The 21,705-nt window shown below is 38.3% G+C and overlaps 1 protein-coding gene across 9 annotated transcripts; it reads left to right on the forward strand.

The window, feature by feature from the left end:
* Window positions 1-3,671: 3,671 nt before the first annotated feature.
* On the forward strand, window positions 3,672-17,463 carry LOC114318311 (F-box protein At5g03100). 9 transcript variants are annotated; one of them, XM_082888594.1, is made up of 5 exons: window positions 3,672-3,805; window positions 5,327-6,522; window positions 15,724-15,897; window positions 16,509-17,053; window positions 17,196-17,463. In XM_082888594.1, exons 2-4 carry the CDS (start codon window positions 5,332-5,334, stop codon window positions 16,569-16,571), a joined length of 1,428 nt encoding a protein of 475 aa, XP_082744720.1. In that variant the 5' UTR covers window positions 3,672-3,805; window positions 5,327-5,331; the 3' UTR covers window positions 16,572-17,053; window positions 17,196-17,463. The 9 variants fall into 9 exon arrangements, with proteins under 9 accessions (XP_082744720.1, XP_082744721.1, XP_082744716.1 ...); XM_082888595.1 differs by having other exon boundaries at window positions 16,509-17,041; window positions 17,199-17,463; XM_082888590.1 differs by having other exon boundaries at window positions 16,586-17,053.
* Window positions 17,464-21,705: the final 4,242 nt, after the last annotated feature.

Here is a 21,705-nt window from a genome sequence, read left to right on the forward strand (position 1 = left end):
ATAATATTTTAGTGTTCTAATTTTTATTATAGTAAAAAATATTTTATGCATGTAAATAAATATAATCAGAGCGGAATTGAGTGAATGGGGTGAGAAAAGCAAAATCCGCTCCCATCACACTTTCTCATTAGGGTGGAGAAAACTTACGCAAGACAGAACAGAAGAAAATGATCATCCATAAGTGCAAGTATTTGGTGCAAATTAAACAAATTGTTTATATCTTATTTTAATTTAAGAGTTTTGGTGTAATTTCTACTTGTAACTTATTAGACAAAAATAATTTAAATAAATTTAAAAATAATAATTATTATCTTAAAATTGAAAAATATATATTTTAACTTCATTTAATTATGAGCTTTTTAAATTACAACCAATCCACCATACCGAAGTAAAATTATTAGGTGTTCCATGAGAACGGCCATGAAGTTAAAGAAAGGTATTTTGAGCAATTGTAATAATTGGGTTCATTGATATTCCTAATATAGTAGGTGATATCACAAATATAATCATACTCAATTCAATGGAATTATTAGATCTGAAAGGAGATCTTCTATAATTTTGCAGGTAAGAGGTAATTTCTTGATTTCGTTTAGTCATTAATAATTTGATTATTTTTAGATAATAATAGCTAAAAACAACAGAGTCCTATTAAACCTAGAAATATAGGTTTGTTTGGTGTTCTATGGTATTGTGATTGATACAAAATGTAGCACTTATAATTTTGTGTTAGATGATGGAAGAATACGAGGACTAAGATTATCAAAATAATTTATTTATAATTATTATATGTGTTGATTTAAACAAGACTTTTATAAAACGATAGGACTAAGATTATTAAAATAAATTAAAAAATACTGTTTATTTTTAACTTTTTTTCTCTCTCCTATATAGCACATCTCCTTTTTTTTTTCTTTTTCTTTTTTATTAAAATTAATTTTAGATCAATACCCTTACCAAAATTATTTCTAAAATTTAATATTTAAAAGACTTCTACTTAATCTAATTACCCATAAACAAAACTTAATAGAATTATGCATATTGAAAATATTTTATCAATTAATTTTATTCTACCTTTTTCACTTTTAAAAAAAAAATATTAAAATATTTGTTTTTATGAAATTTGTTATATACATATTTATGTAAGTTACATTTTTATAACACAATAGAGCTAAAATTATTAAAATACACATAAAATATTTATTTAAAATTAATATAAGTATTGATTTAAATAACGTTTTTATGAAACAATACAACTAAAATTATTAAAATACATAATTAGAATCATTATTTAAATTTTAAATTATTATTTCTTTTTTCTCTAATTTAACAATTATTTTAAATATTTTAATATATTTAAAAATATAAATAATTTAACTAAATTTTTTTAAAAAATTATTTTAAAGCAAATAAGTATATTTAGCTCCTACATGGCATGGGTTAACTTTATAATGGAAAAATTAGTCTAGGGTCCTCTCATTTTTCGTAATGGAAGAGATCCACAACATTATTTTTTGATGTCTAAGGTCCCTAAACATATATCAGAGAAATTTGACTATTTGTCTCCCCTCCTCTACTGCAGAGCAGCACTTCCTCTCTCTCTCTCTCTGAAACCCTAGAGAGAAGAGATGGGCAAAGTCGTTCTAAACCAGACACTCCAAGATCCAACTCTCTCTTCTCTCTTCACCACACCAGTCCCCCAGTTCTGTCGTCACAACAGCACGTTAGCAACCTGGAGCAACCATCGGCAAAGCACACAAGTTCAGCCACCACCTTCATGAACCACAAACCCACATCCGGGGCTATTCATAATAGACAGCACGAGGCAAACAGAGGACCAAAGCCCACCTGAATGACGCAAACAGAGGCACCTCCAGCGACCTAGAATGTTGCCGGAGAAGACCCTCATGAACTGCAAAGACCGTCGTGAAATGCGATTTCCACTCTTTACATCACAACACAAGAAGAGCAACAGACCCACCTCGGACGTGTATAATTTCGGCCCTGGAACAGAGATGGACTAATCTCGGTCATTGTCCAGACCTGCAATATCCTTTACACAAATACCAGCGGCACCTCATAACTGGAGTGATATGGCAGCTGCTTGGAAGATTCCTCCATACACAGCCCAGAGCACCCTAAAAAATGGTAACACCATTACAACACCAATAAAACTCAAAGCAAGCAAAACCAAGCTGAACTCTATCTCGCTGCCTCTTAATCGGGTCCAAAATTTCAAAAGCAAGAAGATGAACCTACGAAAGAGCAAACTTACATGCTCAATCTCACTCATGGATGAAGAGAATGAGATAACAGAACACCATTGTTATCGGGGGAGCTTTCTCTCTCTTTATTTTGAACATATATTTCGATTATTTTTTTCCATTCGAACTGAATTTTCTCCAGAGAAATTCTCAACCCAGAGAAAATTCAGTTCAAATGAAAAAAAATAATTGAAATAGACGTTATGTGAGCTAAATTGCCAAAGAAATTCTCAACCCAGAGAAAATTCTTAATCCAGAGAAAATTCAGTTCCATTGCCAAATACTCCTGGAAGCTTGCAATTCACTGTTGCGCTTTGCCAAAGCTTCTTTCAACATCTTCGTTTCATCTTCCATTGCCAATAGACGTTCTGTGAGCTAAATTACCAGAGCTAAATTTTAAATATTATTACACACACAAAAAGAAAAAAAATGGCAGAAGTGCACAAGTTTCTTTTCCTTCTATATATCTCAATTAGAGATCAACATCAAACCTGAGACAGCTTCTTTAGCAACTTTAGTATGTTGTTTCACTAGGTTGTCCTTGTTAGTCATCTCTGAATGGGCTGCAGATAGCTGCCATGAGATCAATTCTTCTCGATATCATGAGAAACAAGCATCGTCAGAGAAATTTGGTTAAAACACATTATGAAAACACATTTGATAAATTCCGAAGTCAGAGAAATTTGGTTAAAACACATTCCGAAGTCAGAGAAATTCCGAAGTCCAGAAAATTCTCTGGACCAATTTTCTCTGCATCAACTTGAGGGACTTTAGACATTATAAAAATATTGAGTGTCCTTTATACTGTAAAATCTTAATACCAGGTACCTTAAAAAAAATTCTCCCTTTATAATTTAGGATAAATTATAAATACACTCTTTAAGATTTGCTTAAAATACGAATTATTTTTTATAGTTTGAAAAATTACAAATACCTTCCTGTCAGAATTATTTGTTTAACAGAATTAATTAAAAAGTGAAATTTATAACTGTTCACGTATACAATAATAAAATTATATGATTTATTAATTGAAATAAAATTTTAACATTATTAAAAACTGTTAATTAACTTAATAATTTATTAATAAAAAGAACTATTTATTATGAAATTATAATCTTGCATTACATAATATAATTTCTAAAACTATAAGGAATAATTTATAATTTAAATAAAGCTCAGGATGTGTTTGTAATTTATCCTATAATTTATTAATAAAAAAGCATGACACTTAAGATTTGTTTAAGAAGCGAGTTACCCTTTTAACTATTTTAATATAGAATTAAAAAGTCTCGTATAAAAAAAAAAAAAATTATAAAGTAAAAATTATAATGATTATAAATCAAATATAATATTTTATCTTATTAAATTAAATATTTTATTTCATTTTATTTATTTAATTTGACTAAAATAGTCCCAAATCCCCAAACCCATTCTTCCCAAGTAAATTAATAATTTTACTTGATCGTTTTGGTTCATCGTTTTCTCAGCAATTTCCTCTGTTTTCTGGGGTTACCAAAATACAAGAGCCAAGACTTGTTTTTGAGGTATGAATAAACTTCTCTCTCCCATTCAAGGGTTTTGGGGTTTTCAGTTGTTTTCCATTAGTTATTTCGGTTTATAATCTCAAAATAGTGCTCTGACGCTTTGATTTTTCGCTTTCTGAACCCATCATCTCTCTCTATCTAATTCTTTACATTTCTGATTATCGAAATTCACCCAAAATTTGCTGCATTTTCTGGGTTTTGTTTGTGCTTGAACCCTTTCTCTCTTTGTGCCTTTCAGGCTCTTTTGCTCCATTTGGTTGACTGAAATGAGATGGAATAGGATGGTCATTTCTTATACTCCTCTATAGTAAATGATGATTCCATTTGCATTACAAGTTTTGTTATTTTTTTAGTCAACCAAACAGGAATGAACAATTTGATTGAATGATCATTCATTCCATTTCATTACACTGAACCAAACACTACCTTAGGCCTGGTTTGGAAACGGACAGTCTTAGTAATTTTTGACTTTTTACGAGAAGATATTAAAAAAAAAAAATAGAGAGTGAAGTGATAAATTTTTTTGACTTCTTGGCTAAATGCTAAAATATTTAGTCCCAGATGAAGCCTAGTAGCTTAAAAACCGGCCAAATCCTGAACACCCATTTCTTCATCCATTATAAATTTTTAGCTAGATGACTACCCAAAACCCCTCTCATTCATGGTTTACTCTGTCCATTTATGCCATCTCCAGTCCTTACTCAAAATTTTACTCAAATTTGAGTAAATACTTTATTTGATATGAACCACTTCAATAGACAAACTCATAAATTTGATTAAAAGCTTTGCTAAAGGCAGAATGGTAAATTAATATCCCCAAAATAATTAGGGTAAAAATTTGTGGAAAATTGAGTTTGGGTCAAATAGCTGAGGGCTTTTTGAGTGATTTTTTTCCAAATTTAAATTGATATAGGTTTGAGTCGAGGATCGGAGATGCCCGCTCTATGCTTTGACTCTATTTGAATTTCCGAGTTCTCATTATAACTTTTTGGCAAATTACAAATACACCCCTCGAGGTTTTTTTAAAATATAAATTGCCTTATGTGATTCTGAAAATTAAATCATATCCCTTGATGTTTTCAATTTCATAATAAATAACTCATTTTACTACTAAATTATCAAGTCAATTAAATTTTTTTATTATATCAGAAATTTATTTCAATTAATAATTTGAGTAATCTTATTATTATATAAGAGGACAGTTATAAATTTTATTTTTTCAATTCCTTCTGTTAAATAAAAAATTATGACAATAGGTATTTGTAATTTTTCAAACTACAGGGGACAATCCATATTTTAAACAAATCTCAGGCGGTGTATTTGTAATTTATCCAAAAATTTTTAACTAGTAGCTGCAGCTTTTGCTAGGAGTCTTCCCAAAGCCCCATCCCTTTCATGGTTTGCTCTGTTTATTAAGGCTATATGCTTTGACTATGATTTTTTGCTCTCTCTCTCTCTCTCTCTCTCGTATATGTACGTGTCTATATATATACATATGTTTATATTTCGCCTACTATGTAGAAACCATGAAGGTGTACCAAAGAAGAGAAACCATGAAGGAAAAAACCAATGTGTCAGACCATGAAAGTATCTGTTATTCTGGTGGTTGCACAAATACCGAAGAATTTGATGCATTTGAAGAGGAGGAGGGAGGCAAAGAGAGAATCAATGATTATAAAGGAGAAATTGAAGGAGATGGAGGGCGAAGAAGAGAAGGGGAGGATGAGGAGGAGTGCAACAGCAAAGGAAAAGGAAAAGAAATAATTAAAAAGTTTCTATTTGACCTACCGCCACTGCCCATATCCAAACGGCCAAGGAATCAAAGACGAAACCGAATTAGCACCTTGAGTGATAGGGTGCTCCTTCACATTTTGTCTTTCTTGCCCATGAAAGATGTTGTAAGAACTGGTGCATTATCAAAAAGATGGCAAAACCTCTGGACTTCTGGATCAACACTTGTTTTTGAGAACCAAGATTTTGAAGAAAATGACATCTGTAAATTTGTGGCCTTTGTCAATCACACCTTACTTATGTGCAGGTGCTCCAACGTTAAACAGTTTGTACTCGACTTCTGGTCGTACGAAAAGTGTTTTGCCCGTGATGTTAACCTTTGGATTCGCTTCGCAACACTAAACAATGTGGAAGACCTTCATTTACGTTTAGGATGCTCTACAATACTAGAGCCTGATGGCCACAGATTGCCTCAGCATCTATTCACCAACTCATCATTGGCAATTTTGAGTGTATTGAATTGTGTTGTCGCACCAAGTGGTGATGTTAACTGGAGATCACTCAAGAGTCTATCGGTTGAGTATGTGCTATTGAGTGATGAAATAATTGTAAAAATACTATCAGGTTGTCCGGTTTTGGAATTCTTGAAAATAAATTCATGTTCCGGCACCAGCCGTTTGGATATCAATTCAACGAGTCTGAAAAGGTTGGTGATAGTGTTTGTGTTCAGAAATTCTGATGAATCTATGCTGGAAATTTCAGCTCCAAATCTTCAGTCATTGAAACTTTTGGGGCATTTCCGCCTAATAAAGTGTCGGTTGGTAAATGTCTCTTCGCTTGTTCTAGCCCACCTTGGTTTTACATTTGATGACACTTCTGGTCAAGACATCATTGATGATTATGAAAAGCAGCGTAACCAATTGGGAGAACTTCTCGAGAGACTTCAACATGTTAAGGAAATTCAATTGGGAAATTGGTGTATCCAGGTTTGTCTAATTTCTTTGCATTTTGTTTGACACATACACTGAGTTGTTTCTTTTATTATATATATATGTAAGAAATAATGTATAGAGAAAGAGAGAGAATAAATTGTATGTATTATTATTGATTGATATAATGTTATATTTATTACAATGATTCATGATTCCTATATATAGAAGAGGGTGAGTGTGTAGTAGGTAAGGAGTAGGTGAAGTGGAGGTGGTAGTGGTGTAGTGGGTTAGGTTTAGTGGAGTAGGTGAGGTGGTAGTGGTGTAGTGGGTTAGGTTTAGTGGAGTAGGTTTAAGTGGGTGTAGTGGGTTAGGTTTAGTGGAGTAGGTTTAAGTGGGTGAAGTAGGTGATAAATTTTAACAGCCCCCCGCAAATTCAAGGGGGATAGGAACTAGCCAACTTGAGTTTGGAGAGAGTTACAAAACAAGAAAATACATAAAAATAAAAAAGGATAGGAGACACTGTATGGTCATGTCAGACCATTGGTGAAGACACTGGATGGTGGTGTCATAACGTTGTAGAGGACACTGTATGGTGGTGTCATAACGTTGTAGAGGACACTGTATGGGGGTGTCAGACCGATGTAGAAGACAGTTTATGGGGTCATGTCGGACCGTTGTAGAAGACAGTTTATGGGGTCATGTCGGACCGTTGTAGCAGACAATGTTGTGACAGTTGTTGTGACAGTTTACGGAGTCTTGCTGGACCCTTGTAGAAACTAACCGGAATCAATGTCGGGACAGTTTACAAAGTCTTGTCGGACCCATGAAGGAGCTAACCGGAATCAATGTCGGGACAATTTACAGAGTCTTGTCGGACCCTTGTAGAAACTAACCGGAATCTATGTCGGGACAGTTTACAGAGTCTTGTCGGACCCTTGTAGAAACTAACCGGAATCTATGTCGGGACAGTTTACAGAGTCTTGTCGGACCCATAAAGGAGCTAACCGGAATCAATGTCGGGACAGTTTATGGGGTCGTGTCGGACCGTTGAAAAAGTTGCACCCTCAAAAGGTGTGCCCAATTTTGTCAAAAGGCGTGCCATCAAAAGGCGTGCCCACTGCATCAAAAGACGAGCCATCAAAAGGCGCGCCAGACACGCGGCGATGCACGTGATCGACAGTGCGCGTGTCGGCCTCTTCGTCATGGTCTTTATAAACCGAAGCGGAGGCGGAGGCTGGGAAGCATAACAAACCAGTCTGAAACCTCTGAAAATTTTCATTCTGAAACATCTGAATATTTGCATTCTGAAACATCTGAACAATGGCCTCTTCTTCCCGTTCAGCTACCCAGAATATGGCCTATGCGTCTCGTGGTCTACTCACTCTCTTTCCCGACCTCAACGAGTCAACAAGAGAGATAACCGGTGCGGTGGCCAGTGATCCCCAACCAAACGCCTCTGGTTTTGCTCCGTTGAACTTTCCGATGCGGTCGGTGGAGCAAAAAATGGCGGGGCAAACAGATATTGAGGCCAATCAGTATACTTTGAAGTCATGTGTGGAAACCATGACTGCGGTCACAAACCTGTTGCACCGGCTGCAGAGCAGGACAAATGAGGTGCAGCAGTTAAACTCCCAGCTGGCTCTGCTCCAACGCATGTATAAGGATGCGCGAGCAGAGATAAGTGTGCTAAAGGCGGAAAATAAGGAGCTGAAGCGGAAGGCCACCGTGATGTTCCGATTTGGAGGGCCGCCATATGCTGCAGTGGAGGAGTATGGGGGAGTGATCGTGCCCAGTGGAGTGGGAAACACGGAGGCAACACCGTCAAGGACCGCCCAGGATGGAGGCAAGAAGAAAAGACCGGCGGAATAGGCGAGAAGAAAAATCCCACTGTTCCGATTTGTGTTGGTTGTGTTTTGTTTTGTTTTGTGTTTTTTTTTTTTATTTTCATTTTTATTTGTATTTTTATTTTTATTTTTTATGGTGTAAAATGCTGATCGGGGTTGATCCCTGGCATGAAGAAATGACAAGTTTGTAAAATGTTGTTTTTTTTTTTTTTTTTTTTTTTTTTTTGTTTTGGGAGTGTTTTGTTGAAAAAATAAAAATAAAAATAAAATGAAAGAAAACAAGGGAGAAAGAAAATAGATAAAAAATATTTATAGATGGATTATATGAAAAACATCAGTGCGATTGTTTCAAAATAAAGTGGGGTATTTAAAAAAGAGGAAAAGTGATTTGGAAAAAATAAATAAAAATAAGTGATATTTGAAATCAAATGGAGGAGAGAGAGGGACAAACCCATGTGATAAAGTGGAGAGAGAGTCGGTGAGTGGGGTGCAAAAGGTGAAGGAGAAATGATGGATTGAAAATGGTTTGGGTCAAAAGTGGACACTGTTAATGGGGAACATGAGTGCATTGATTATTTGATATAATAATAATAATAATAAAAATAAAAAGTTAGAACAGTTGGAGAGAATGAGTGGAGTATGGTAAGGGTTTCATCCAAAGCCAAAATTCCTGCAGCGAATCACTTCGCAAATCCTAGCATGAGCTTTTTCTCTTTCCAGGCTTATTCATGAATTTCCTGGTGATTTCAAGAGCCTCTGGTGGCATTGTGGCAGAGAACACCCCAACCTGGATTTTGGGTGGCAGCAACTGAGAACACCCCAACCTGGATTTTGGGTGGCAGCAACTGGAAAATATCATAGATCTGATTTTTAAAAACCTCGTGACAGCATTTCATCAGCTTCATCCAAGACAAACATTTTGATGCAAACAGGGCGAAGTAATTGTCTCCGCAACATGTCAAACACACGACCAGGAGTACCAACAACAACATGAACCCCACTGGAGAGAATGCGCTGATCTTCGCGCACACTAGTCCCTCCAACACAAGCATGAACCTTCACACTTTGCTGGGCAAGTTCAAGAGTGGGTGGAAGAACCAAAGCTTGGCACTCAACCAAGCTATAATCTAGCTGCTGCAGAATTCCAGAGCAGAATGTTGCAGTGTTTCCAGTTCCAGACTGTCTCGTCATATGAGGTGAAGAATTCTTCTCCATCAGCCTCACACATGACTACAGTTGCACAAATCTTTGTTGATTTTATCAGCGGAATAGGTTGAGGTCCGGCGGGCGGCTAAGGTGAGGTTGCCGCCCGCCGGGGAAGCGAAAAATACTAGGTTTTAAACCAGCTCTGATACCATGTAAGAAATAATGTATAGAGAAAGAGAGAGAATAAATTGTATGTATTATTATTGATTGATATAATGTTATATTTATTACAATGATTCATGATTCCTATATATAGAAGAGGGTGAGTGTGTAGTAGGTAAGGAGTAGGTGAAGTGGAGGTGGTAGTGGTGTAGTGGGTTAGGTTTAGTGGAGTAGGTGAGGTGGTAGTGGTGTAGTGGGTTAGGTTTAGTGGAGTAGGTTTAAGTGGGTGTAGTGGGTTAGGTTTAGTGGAGTAGGTTTAAGTGGGTGAAGTAGGTGATAAATTTTAACAATATATATGTATTATACCAAACCCACACGATTTTAAAACTTATTTCACAAACCCAAACACTTTTGACCTTATTTCCCAAACTTCAAACTCATGTTGTCTTGTGAAGTTGTATTTTGAAAACATGACTTTATGCTTAAATTGGTGTTTTGAAAACACGGCTTAAATTAACTTATTGAAAGCACAACTTTAGGTGTGAGATGATGTTTTCATAACCCAAGTTCATGAAACAACATGAGTTTCAGAATTAAGTTCAAAACGACTTGCATTTGGGAAATAATTTCTTAAGGAACTCGGGTTTGGTAAATAACTCCTCAAACAGTACTGATGCCTTAGCCCTCTAGAAATGTGTGCATTGTTGTACATCTTATTTCATCGGTAAGGTTTCCCAAATCTTGAACTTTTATGACTTGTGATGTGTATGCAGCGATATATGTATTTGTGGATAAGCCAATTATTTAATGAGGTTTACTGCTGAGTCAACAAAATGTATCACTGCATACACAAAATTGGCTAAATCCCATCCGGTCTTGGCACCTTAAATCCCCCCATAGCAAAACAAAGCCCGTTTCACCTCATCCATTGACGCTGGTTGTGCTAGCCAATATTGATCTTCACTGAGGCCCCTTCCTTGTAGTCAGTTGTAGATCCAACTCACATCATTTCCAGATTACCGCCTAGCTTCATAAAGCTCCGTAAAATAAATGACAGCCATCCCGTTTAGTTCCTTCTCATTGGAACGCCATGTTCCATCCCCCATTTTAATGAACAAAATTTTATGCTTCCTCCTTCTGATCAACATAGTGGAATAAAAGAACTTCGTATTACGATCCCCCAACTCCACTCATTTCGACCAGGACTTTTGATACCAAAATATCTCTTCTTGCATCAAAATATAAAAATTTCTACATTAGCTGCTTTTCAAGTTCTTCTAAGAACCAACAACTTTGTTTTCCCAGTGCTTTTTGAATTCCATCCAGTCTCACTATAATTCATCTTTTATTTTGAAATTTGTTGCCAAAAACTGTTCTATTCCAATCATTAGAAGCTTTTGTAAATCGATCAATGCTTTGGGTGATATTCAGCTCGTCCGATTTTCCTCATCTCAAAAGATGGGCGAACAAACCACACAAAACTCCATGCGGAAGGGACAATTAGACTTAGGTGGTTGAATAACATCCGAGGAAATTAACATTGAACAATGATCTGAATGAGTATGAGGGAGGTGCCTAACCGATGCCTTAGGAAATTGTTCACTCCATTTAGGATTGTACACTGGCATGTTCAAGTCTCATGTGTTGCATTCAAACCTCTCCTGGAGTTGACCCAAGGATAGGAAGGCCCTGACACAACCTCAGATCAATAAAATTACACCAATCTAAACACTGAATGAACTTGTTGCAATTTTGGCCAACTGGTGCATTGCATCTCACTGCTACCTCTTACCTCATTCCAATCACTAGCCACCGTCCAAGTGAGCTTCAAATCCCCAACAACTCCAGCAAGGTATTCCCAAAGCTCCTTTCTAGAAGAGGGATTAGAGATAGCATATTGAAAAATATATGTATTCCTTATATAGATGTAGGTGTAGTGGATGGTGGTAGTGGTGTAGTGGGTTAGGTTTAGTGGAGTAGGTGAGGAGTAGGTGAAGTGGAGGTGGTAGTGGTGTAGTGGGTTAGGTTTAGTGGAGTAGGTGAGGTGGTAGTGGTGGTAGGTTTATGGTAAATTCTAACAGCCCCCCGCAAACTCAAGGAGGATAGAAACTAACCAACTTGAGTTTGAAGAGAGGAACAAAACAAGAAAATATAAAAATAAAAAAGGATAGGAGACACTGAATGGTCGTGTCAGACCGTTGGTGAAGACACTGAAAGGTGGTGTCATAACGGTGTAGAGGACACTGTATGGGGGTGTCATAACCATGTAGAAGACAGTTTATGGGGTCATGTCGGACCGTTGTAGAAGACAGTTTACGGGGTCATGTCGGACCGTTGTAGAAGACAGTTTACGGGGTCATGTCGGACCGTTGTAGAAGACAGTTTACGGGGTCATGTCGGACCGATGTAGCAGGACAGTTTACGGGGTCATGTCGGACCGTTGTAGCAGACAGTTTACGGGGTCATGTCGGACCGTTGTAGCAGACACTGTTGTGACAGTTGTTGTGACAGTTTACAAAGTCTTGTCGGACCCTTGTAGAAACTAACCGGAATCAATGTCGGGACAGTTTACAGAGTCTTGTCAGACCTATGAAGGAGCTAACCGGAATCAATGTCGGGACAGTTTACAGAGTCTTGTCGGACCCTTGTAGAAATTAACCGGAAACAATGTTGGGACATTTTACAGAGTCTTGTCGGACCCTTGTAGAAACTAACCGGAATCTATGTCGGGACAGTTTACAGAGTCTTGTCGGACCCTTAAAAAGTCGCACCCTCAAAAGGTGTGCCATCAAAAGGCGTGCCCAATTCATCAAAAGGTGTGCCGGACATGATGGCGAGGCACGTGAGTGCCTTGGTTGGCGTGCCCGTTTGTCGTCTGGCGGCAAGTGGCGCGCGATACGCGTGGCTGCCTCGGCTATTTAACCAAGACGGAGGCTGAGGCAGAGAAAAACTGAGAGAAACCTCTGAAAAATCCTTCGTGTTGCTGAGAAAGAGAGTTCCTTGTGCGTTTTGCTGAGAGAGATAGTCTGTAACACGCTGTTGCCCAGAAAATGGCCTCGTCCTCGTCTTCCCGTGGACTGCTCACCCTCTTTCCCGACCTCAACGAGTCAACAAGAGAGAGAACTGGTGCGGTGGCACTGGAATCTCAACCAAGCGCCCCGGAGTTTACTCCGTTGAACTTTCCGATGCGGTCTGTGGAGCAAAGAATGGCAGTGCAGTCGGATGTGGAGGCCAATCAGTATACTTTGAAGGCATGTGTGGAAAGCATGACGGCGGTCACAAACTTGTCAAACCGGCTGCAGAGTAGGACAAATGAGGTGCAGCATTTAAATGCCCAACTGGCTCTGCTCCAACGCATGTATAAGGATGCGCGAGCAGAGATAAGTGTGCTGAAAGCAGAAAATAAGGAGCTGAAGCGGAAGGCCACTGTGATGTTCCGATTTGGAGGTCCGCCGTATGCTGCTGTGGAGGAGCAGGGAGTAGTGATCGTGCCCAGTGGAGTGGGAAACACGGAGGCAACACCGGCAAGGGCCGCCCAGGACGGAGGCAAGAAGAAAAGACCGGCGGCTGAGTAGAGAAGAAAAATCCCACTGTGGGTGTGGTAGTTTGTTTGTATTTTTTTTTTTTTTTTTTTTTTTTTGTAAAATTGTGATCGGGGTTGATCCCTGAGATGAATAAAATATGGTTTGGTGTGCAAAGCTAGATGGTATGAATGGAATTGGAAAAAGAGTAAAAATAATGTAAAAGAAAACTAAAGAAAGAAATAATAAAAATATATTTGAAATCAAAAAAGAAAGATGGGGAAAGAAGGAAAGTGGTGTGGAGAAAATAAATAAAAATAATAGAGTTTGAAATCAAACGGAGGAGAGAGGATGATGTTTGTTTTGTTTTTTTTTTTTTTTTTTATAATAAAAAGAGATATATAGATATATATATATAAAATAAAGAAAATGGGGAACAAGGAGTGCACCAATTAAGCTTTTAGAATAAAAAAAAAAATTTGGGCGGTTGATGCAATGTGCTGATGGTGTTGGATGGAAAATAGTTTAAAATGGAAAAGTATATATATAAGTAGAAGAAGAATAGTGAAGTGGGTGTAGTAATAATAATAATAATAATAATAATAATAATAAAAGAAGAGAGAGTGGGGGACATGATGATGAGGATAAAAGGAATAAAACAAAAAAGTGGTTGTGATGTGGTTGATGTTTGTGCTCGGTGGACTAGGATAGTGGAGGTTAAGATATTATAATGGATTGGTATAGGGCAAGTGATTTTGCGGCACCCTTGACAGCTGTTCCACTGACATTTAGACTTGGAGCTAATGCCATCCTAAACTTCTCCCCAACATTAATAGGATACAGTTCCGTATTCACATCTAGCAGCAGCTGCATATCATAATCCTCACTCTGTGGATCGCTGCTGAACTGAAAGTGAAGGCTTTAAAAGAGCCAGCTGGGTCATGTATTTAAAAGTGAAGGCTTCAACTTCTGTTCATATTGCTGTTCGGAAAGAGCATACTGATCAGCAAGCTGCTTCAAATTACTTCTTAACCTCATAAAGGTGACTTCAAAAAAAAAAAAAAAAACACAGATGTCAACATCGTCATCATGCTCATCGGGAACAAGACTGATTTGAAGCATCTTAGAGCGGTTGCTACAGAGGATGCCTAAGGTTTTGCTGAGAAAGAAGGCCTTTCCCTTTGACTTTCCGTGTGGGTTTGGCTCCTTTGGGCCTTACTCGGATCTGAGTTCGCCGGTGGAGTCTGTGATGAGCTCCACCGAGACAGATAGTGATGAGGAAGGTATGTGTAGAAAATAAGCTGAATAGGTTGAGGCCCGGCGGGCGGCCAAGGCGAGATTGCCGCCCGCCGGGGAAGCGAAACTATTAGGTTCTAAACCTGCTCTGATACCATGAAAAATATATGTATTATTGATTGGTATTGATTGATAAATATTGTTTTATATTCTGTCTATTACAAATGGTTCCTTATATAGATGTAGGTGTAGTGGATGGTGGTAGTGGTGTAGTGGGTTAGGTTTAGTGGAGTAGGTGAGGAGTAGGTGAAGTGGAGGTGGTAGTGGTGTAGTGGGTTAGGTTTAGTGGAGTAGGTGAGGTGGTAGTGGTGGTAGGTTTATGGTAAATTCTAACACATATATAGCAGTAAACAACCAATCCATCTCACTATTCCTTTTGATAATGGCATTCAACATCTGAGATAAGTGGGGGAGAACCTCCACCTCCACCAATTCATCCCTCCAAAAATCCAAAATTTTCATGAGAAGACAACGGCATCAACATGCGCAACCTTGTTAAACACAATTCATCGGCCCTAATGCTAGACACCTGGGTTTGAAGCAACAATAACATTAGAGGGTCGTGACTCTCAATTAGATCGTAGTGCGGAGAAACTGATCAATACCAGCTCGCCGACAATTCCATACCATGATCTTCATTGGAAAGTTATTTTTCTCCTGCCAAGCATTCACTCAGTAAAAATTGTGGTCCAACTCCCTGTGTCAATCCTTTCATCTGCAATGTTCTCATCTCCCTCCTGGCACTCAGAGGCAAGGACAATATTATCTTGAATTCCTAGACTGGGACCAGTGAGGAGGTTCTCAACTACATCATCCTCATCTCTATGATGTCCAAATAGTGATGAGGTCAATAAACTTGAAACAAATTTGAAAAATTATTGCCAATTTCTTGGTTTACAGAAGTGCAATATCATGTGCTTCCATGATACATTGGCAACTCTAAACAAGAAATCTTCATTCACACATGAGTGACCCCATGGTTGAGGGGTTGAACATGGGAACTCCATTATGGGGTAATTCCTCGGGCTTAACCAATGTGTGGTTTGCGGGTGATTGTTCATATCCGGAGTATATTCATAAGGCCTTGGATTAGATAACAAAGTGGACCGGTTTAAGTTATCCCATCATCAAAAAAAAAAAGAAAAGCCTGAAACTTCATTTGCAAAACACTTTATGCAGATTTTACTTTGCAAAAAGTTGCTTGCAATTTATTCCAAACAAAGCAATCATGAATAGCATTGTTTTCCCAAATCGGCATTAACCTATTTGATTCTTTCATTCTTAAGGTTTTGTCGATTGCAGAAGTGAAATGTTTGCCTTCTCCGACGTCAAGCTGCAGAATTTTAACACTCCATACACACATCATGAAATTTGACATCCCCGGCATAGCAAGACTGCTACAAAGTTCACCTTCTCTAGAGACATTAATTGTGGACATGAGTGCCCTTTACCATCAAAGGGTAAGTTTTTCAAACTGTTTCCCCATTTCTCTCTTTACATGCATTCGCTCATTGTTACAAAGTTCATCTTGTCTAGAGACACTAATTGTGGATATGAGTGCCCTTTACCACCAGAGGGTAAGTTTTCCGAAACTGTTTCCCCATTTCTCTCTTTACATGCATTCACTCATTGACATGTATTTGGAAGGAAATTCACTTTATAGTAACTTTCGATTAATTTCTTTTCAGCTAATTAAAATTTCCAAATAGGTCTCATCTGAAAGAATTTAAAAAGGTCATTGTAGTGGTTTGAAGTGAATTTATTTTTTAGAGTTATGTTCCTAGATATTTTCTCTTTAATTTATTTTATTTTGAGGATGACTTTTCCTTTCCTTTACTTTTTTTTTTTATTCGTAAGTTTGGAATCATGTTAACAAATCCTTTCATAGATATTTCTGTTTGGTTTTGTTTTTAAAATAGGTTTTCTGAAGAATACTAAAAATTAATTTGGCAAAAATAAACAATGGAAAAAATGTTTTTGAATTAAATAGATATGTTTGCATAAAAGAAGAAAACAATATGAAAATGATGAGTGTTTTTTAATTATTCATTATTTTTTCGCCAAAACGCAGGTGCAGTTGACATTTGATAATTTACTTTACAGTGGAATTATTAATAAATTGCATCGTAACTAAAGTGTTGGCTGTAGTTTCCACTTTCCTCAAGTTTTCTCAATTCCTATGACTTTGATGGAGAGAACTACTGGACATCACAGAAGAGGATTTTCGAGTGCCAGTTGCTGCGTCTAAAGACTACTAAGATCATCGGCTTCCGGGAAGTTTGTGAAGGATTTGTGCTTCCTCTTGTGCAATTTCTGCTTGAGAATGCAAAAGTGCTAGAGAAGATGGTAATCAAAACAGAAAAGTCAGGTTACAAGCCATGCTCCACGTGTTCTGTATCACAAGAATTTGTACGACTAACACAAAGATTATTGAGCTTCCCAAGAACCTCACCCCGTGCTGTGGTTAAGTTTTCTTAGTGAAAATCAAGATTACATACTTGGCAATAGTTGGTTATTTTTGTAGCATGGAACAGCTTTATGGGATATACTGTTTTGTCTATCCAGATGGGTTGAACTTCTTGATCCTTATGTGCTGTTAGAAGGGTAAGACTTTTGGTGAGACTATTTTTCTCATGATATATTTCAAGCTTGCTCTGTGAACCCCTTTTTGTTTTTGTATTTGGTCTGGGCATGGTTAATTTAGAATTTAGCTGTTTTAACGAGAATCTGACTCGGTAAATGCTCTCAACTCTCTAAGCAGGAAGAACACCTAGAAGGCGATGAACCAGACTCTGGTTTAGCTGGTAGCTTCAACCACCACCTCCAACTCTCTTTTGTCGACAGAGAAGCAGAAACTCGAGCTAAATTAGCTTATGCTCCTCTGAATCAGGAATGTATTTTTAAGGACTCCCATCCTTTTTGCACACTTTTGTTGTACTTAATTCTGGTCTAAAATATGAAGTTCATGAAAATTATGTATGTTGCAACACTGTTAATATACATGGCAACAAAAATTAGAGCCACAATTTTATTTTTCTTTGCATATTTACTTATTTATTTTTATTTATATTTATTTTGTGGGTCTCCCTTACGTTAGAATGTTAGTAGGTTAATAGAGTGAAATTAACACAGTAGGTTGAGGCTACTCTATTTACTCGAACCTGAGACCTCTCTTCTTACTGGCACTTAAATGGTCCTTCATGACTAGTTGGACTACAGCTCGGGTCTTTTCTTTCCAAATGCTAGAGCTATAGGAAGAGTAAATTCGGTGTTTCAATTTATGTGTGAACTACTAAAATATATAAATAAATTTATGTGTGTACTATGTTCCAAGGGCAATTTCTTTTAATACTGCGTTTGGTTGGGTTGAAAATATTTTTTTATTTTCTAACATTTGGTATAATAAAAAATAAATATCAATAGAAAATATTTTTTATTTTTAAAAAGTGAAAAACATTTTCTAATTAAAGTCTTTTTAATGTCACCACATTATTATCGCTATTCTATCCACAGTAACATTACCATTGCTACTGTTAATATATAATATACATTAGATAGTACATTCGCTAGCTGTAAAGACTGTAAAGGGCAAACACCACTACCACACTACCAGCTTTAGCATTATAGCTTTTATATTTCTTAATGTAAAGTATGTTTTTCTTTTATGCTTTCGGTGCTCCAATGTATCCCTCTCCTCTCTATAAAGAGAGTGCATTCTCTTTGTAAATGAGATATACAATTACAGATTAATATAGAGTTATTCAGTTGCTCTCTTTCTCTCTCTCTCTCTCACTCACTCTCTCAAACTATTGTTTTATGGTATCAGAGCACAGTTATACAATTCTGGCATTCTTCAATTTTTGTGCTTAGTCCCGTACACAGTGACACTAAACCAAACAGCTCAAAATCTCCTTACGATTCCAACGGCACCACGCTCGTCGTCAGAAACGCCCTCATGCACTTCCACATGCCGCCCTTGTGATCGGCGCGTCTCTGCTTCCGTTGCCACTCTCACACGCGCCTACAGCTCTGCGCTTTCGTGCACTGTTCCCGCTGCTGTGCACCCGCGTGCGCCATCTGTCTACCATAAGCCGCGCCTGCGCCGTTCTGCTATCGTGCACCCACGTGCACCATCTGTTTACCGTAAGCCGCGCCTGCGCTGTTCCGCTATCGTGCACCAGCTTGCTACCGTAAGCCTCGCGTGCGCTGCTCTGCTAACGTGCGCCGCTGACATTATTTTTACATCCTGCTAACATCATCTCTGCACAGCCCACCTTTCCTAGCTATTTTCGACCTTCCGGACTCACTGGTACACTGTGTTTTACCTAATTTTGCTCCTACAGGTCTATTCCTATCGATTTAGCCCTACTCAACTATTATTATGGATCGTCATGATGCCTTCCATCTCATTTCCGTTATTTTGAATGGTTCCAACTATGTTCTGTGGGCCCAAGCCATGTCTTCCTTCCTCAAAGGAAAGAAGCTCTGGCGAATTATCACCGGGGATGTGACCCAACCGGTAAAAGACACTGCTGAAACTACTATTTCTACTACTACTGCTACATATGAAGACCGACTTGAGGAATGGGACAGTAAGAATTACCAAATCATTACCTGGTTTCGAAATACCTCTGTTACCTCTATCAGTCTTCAGTTTGGTCGCTTTCAGCTTGACTTTGTAACTACTCTTGCAAAAGACATCTGGGATTTTTTGAAAGAACGATACCAGGCTACTGGTCTTGCTCATCAATATCAACTTCAGAGCCAACTTCATCGGATGCGCTAAGAATCTAGTCAGTCCATCAATGACTTCCTTTCCCAAATGTACTCTGTTTGGAACTAGCTTGCTCTTTCCGAACTGTTAAAATTCAATGTATAAAAAAGAAATAGAGAATTGTATTATTGATTTATTGTTGTGTATTACAAATGGTGAGGGGCTCCTTATATAGGAGGTGTAGTGGAGTAGGTGGTAGTAGGTGGTAGTGGTAGGTGTGTAGTAGGTGGTAGTAGATGGTGGTAGGTGTAGTAGGTGATGGTAGATTTTAACAGCCCCCCGCAAACTCAAGGGGGATAGGAACTAACCAACTTGAGTTTGGAGAGAGTAACAAAACAAGAAAATAATCTGAAAAATAAAAAATGGATAGGAGACACTGTATGGTCGTGTCAGACCGTTGTAGAAGACTGTATGGTTATGGCAGACCAATGTAGAAGACACTGGCTCGTGTTGGACCAATGTAGAAGACAGTTTATGGGGTCATGTCGGACCGTTGTAGCAGACAATGTTGTGACAGTTGTTGTGACAGTTTACGGAGTCTTGCTGGACCCTTGTAGAAACTAATCGGAATCAATGTCGGGACAGTTTACAGAGTCTTGTCGGACCCATGAAGGAGCTAACCGGAATCAATGTCGGGACAGTTTACAGAGTCTTGTCGGACCCATGAAGGAGCTAACCGGAATCAATGTCGGGACAGTTTACAGAGTCTTGTCGGTCCCTTAAAAAGTCGCACCCTCAAAAGGTGTGTCCAATCTGTCAAAAGGCGTGCCATCAAAAGGCGTGCCCAATCCATAAAAAGGCGTGCCATCAAAAAGGCGTGCCCAGTTTGTCGTCGAGCGCCGAGCGGCGCATGATACGCGTGTCTGCCTTGGCTATAAGACGGAGGCTGAGGCTGAGGCGAAGACAAACAACTTGCGAAGAAAAACTTCTGAAAAAAAAAGTCTGCGTTTGCGGAGAGAGAAACTCTGTAACACTCTGTAAACATTCTGTAACCAACCCTTCTCTGAAACACTCAGCAACCCATAACATGGCCTCGTCTTCCCGTTCAGCTACCCAGAATATGGCCTCTTCGTCCCGTGGTCTGCTCACTCTCTTTCCCGGCCTCAACGAGTCAACACGAGAGATAACTGGTGCGGTGGCCAGTGAACCTCAACCAAGCGCCTCTGGTTTTGCTCCGTTGAACTTTTCGATGCGGTCGGTGGAGCAAAAAATGGCGGTGCAAACTGATATTGAGGCTAATCAGTATACTTTGAAGTCATGTGTGGAGACCATGACAGCGGTCACAAACCTGTCGCACCGGCTGCAGAGTAGGACAAATGATGTGCAGCAGTTAAACGCCCAACTGGCTCTGCTCCAGCGCATGTATAAGGATGCGCGAGCAGAGATAAGTGTGCTAAAGGTGAAAAATAAGGAGCTGAAGCGGAAGGCCACCGTGATGTTCCGATTTGGAGGTCCGCCATATGCTGTAGTGGAGGAGCAGGGGGGAGTGATCGTGCCCAGTGGAGTGGGAAACACGGAGGCAACACCGGCAAGGGCCGCCCAGGACGGAGGCAAGAAGAAGAGACTGGCGGCAGAGTAGAGAAGAAAAATCCCGCCTGTGGATGTGGTTTTTTTTTTTTTTTTTGTTTTGTGTAAAATTGTGATCGGGGTTGATCCCCGGCATGAAGAAATGACAAGTTTGTGGAATGTGGTTGGTGTTATTTTGTGTTGTTGTTTTGTTTAAGAATAAAAATAAAATAAAATAAAACAACGGATAAAGAAAATAGATAAAAATATTTGTGGATGGGTCATATGAAAAACATCGGTGTGATTTTTTTTTTTTTTTTTTGGTGGAATATAAAAAATAATAATAAGATAATGGAAAAAGGGTAATGCTCACTAACGAGTTGTATAATAATGAAACATTGATGGAAAAAAGAAAGATAGAAAAAAAATAAAATAAAATAAAATAAAAGTAGGGATAGGAAAAATATATTATAATAAAAATATATATATATATATATATATATATTAAAATAAAAGAAAAGTGTGAAGTAGCGTGGGTGGAACCAGCACATGGTTTTGGTTTAAAGCTGGTGGCTGAAAACATGTGAGAGGCATTGTGTTTAAATAAAAGAAGAGTGGGTGGACAATAATAAAATAAAAGAAAGGAAAAGAGGGGGACAAAAGTTGGTGGATAGTTGGATGAAGAGAAAGTAGGTCCACCATTACAACAGCAGCTGATGAATGTTTTAAGAGAATGGGTGTTTGAAAATTGTGAAGCTGGTTTGGAACTCTGGGATGATCCTGTCGCGGCTAGACTTGATTAAAAGAAAATGAGGTTACTCTGGTGGCTGGGCACAGTGCGAGTTACTCTGGTTTTGTGCCGCTGAAGTTGAAAATGGCCCCAATCACTGCAACTTCACTGCTCCTCATCACGGCCAAACTCTAGAAACCCTCCTCCGATCTCAGCGAAGGCAGCGGTGACTACAAAGACCGGCGGTCAGCGGCGACG

Source organism: Camellia sinensis, chromosome 9 (assembly GCF_055761805.1).
Source record: "Camellia sinensis isolate YWXY chromosome 9, ASM5576180v1, whole genome shotgun sequence".
Taxonomy (NCBI): domain Eukaryota; kingdom Viridiplantae; phylum Streptophyta; class Magnoliopsida; order Ericales; family Theaceae; genus Camellia; species Camellia sinensis.

What these genes read in the sequence shown, in the direction of transcription:
- LOC114318311 (XM_082888591.1), top strand. Translation starts at nt 5,239, where the DNA reads ATGATTTTTTGCTCTCTCTCTCTCTCTCTCTCTCGTATATGTACGTGT. An exon ending in TGGGAAATTGGTGTATCCAG is followed by an intron (nt 6,523 to 15,723) that starts GTTTGTCTAATT and finishes TTCATTCTTAAG; the next exon opens with GTTTTGTCGATTGCAGAAGT. An exon ending in GTGCCCTTTACCATCAAAGG is followed by an intron (nt 15,898 to 16,585) that starts GTAAGTTTTTCA and finishes TGTTGGCTGTAG; the next exon opens with TTTCCACTTTCCTCAAGTTT.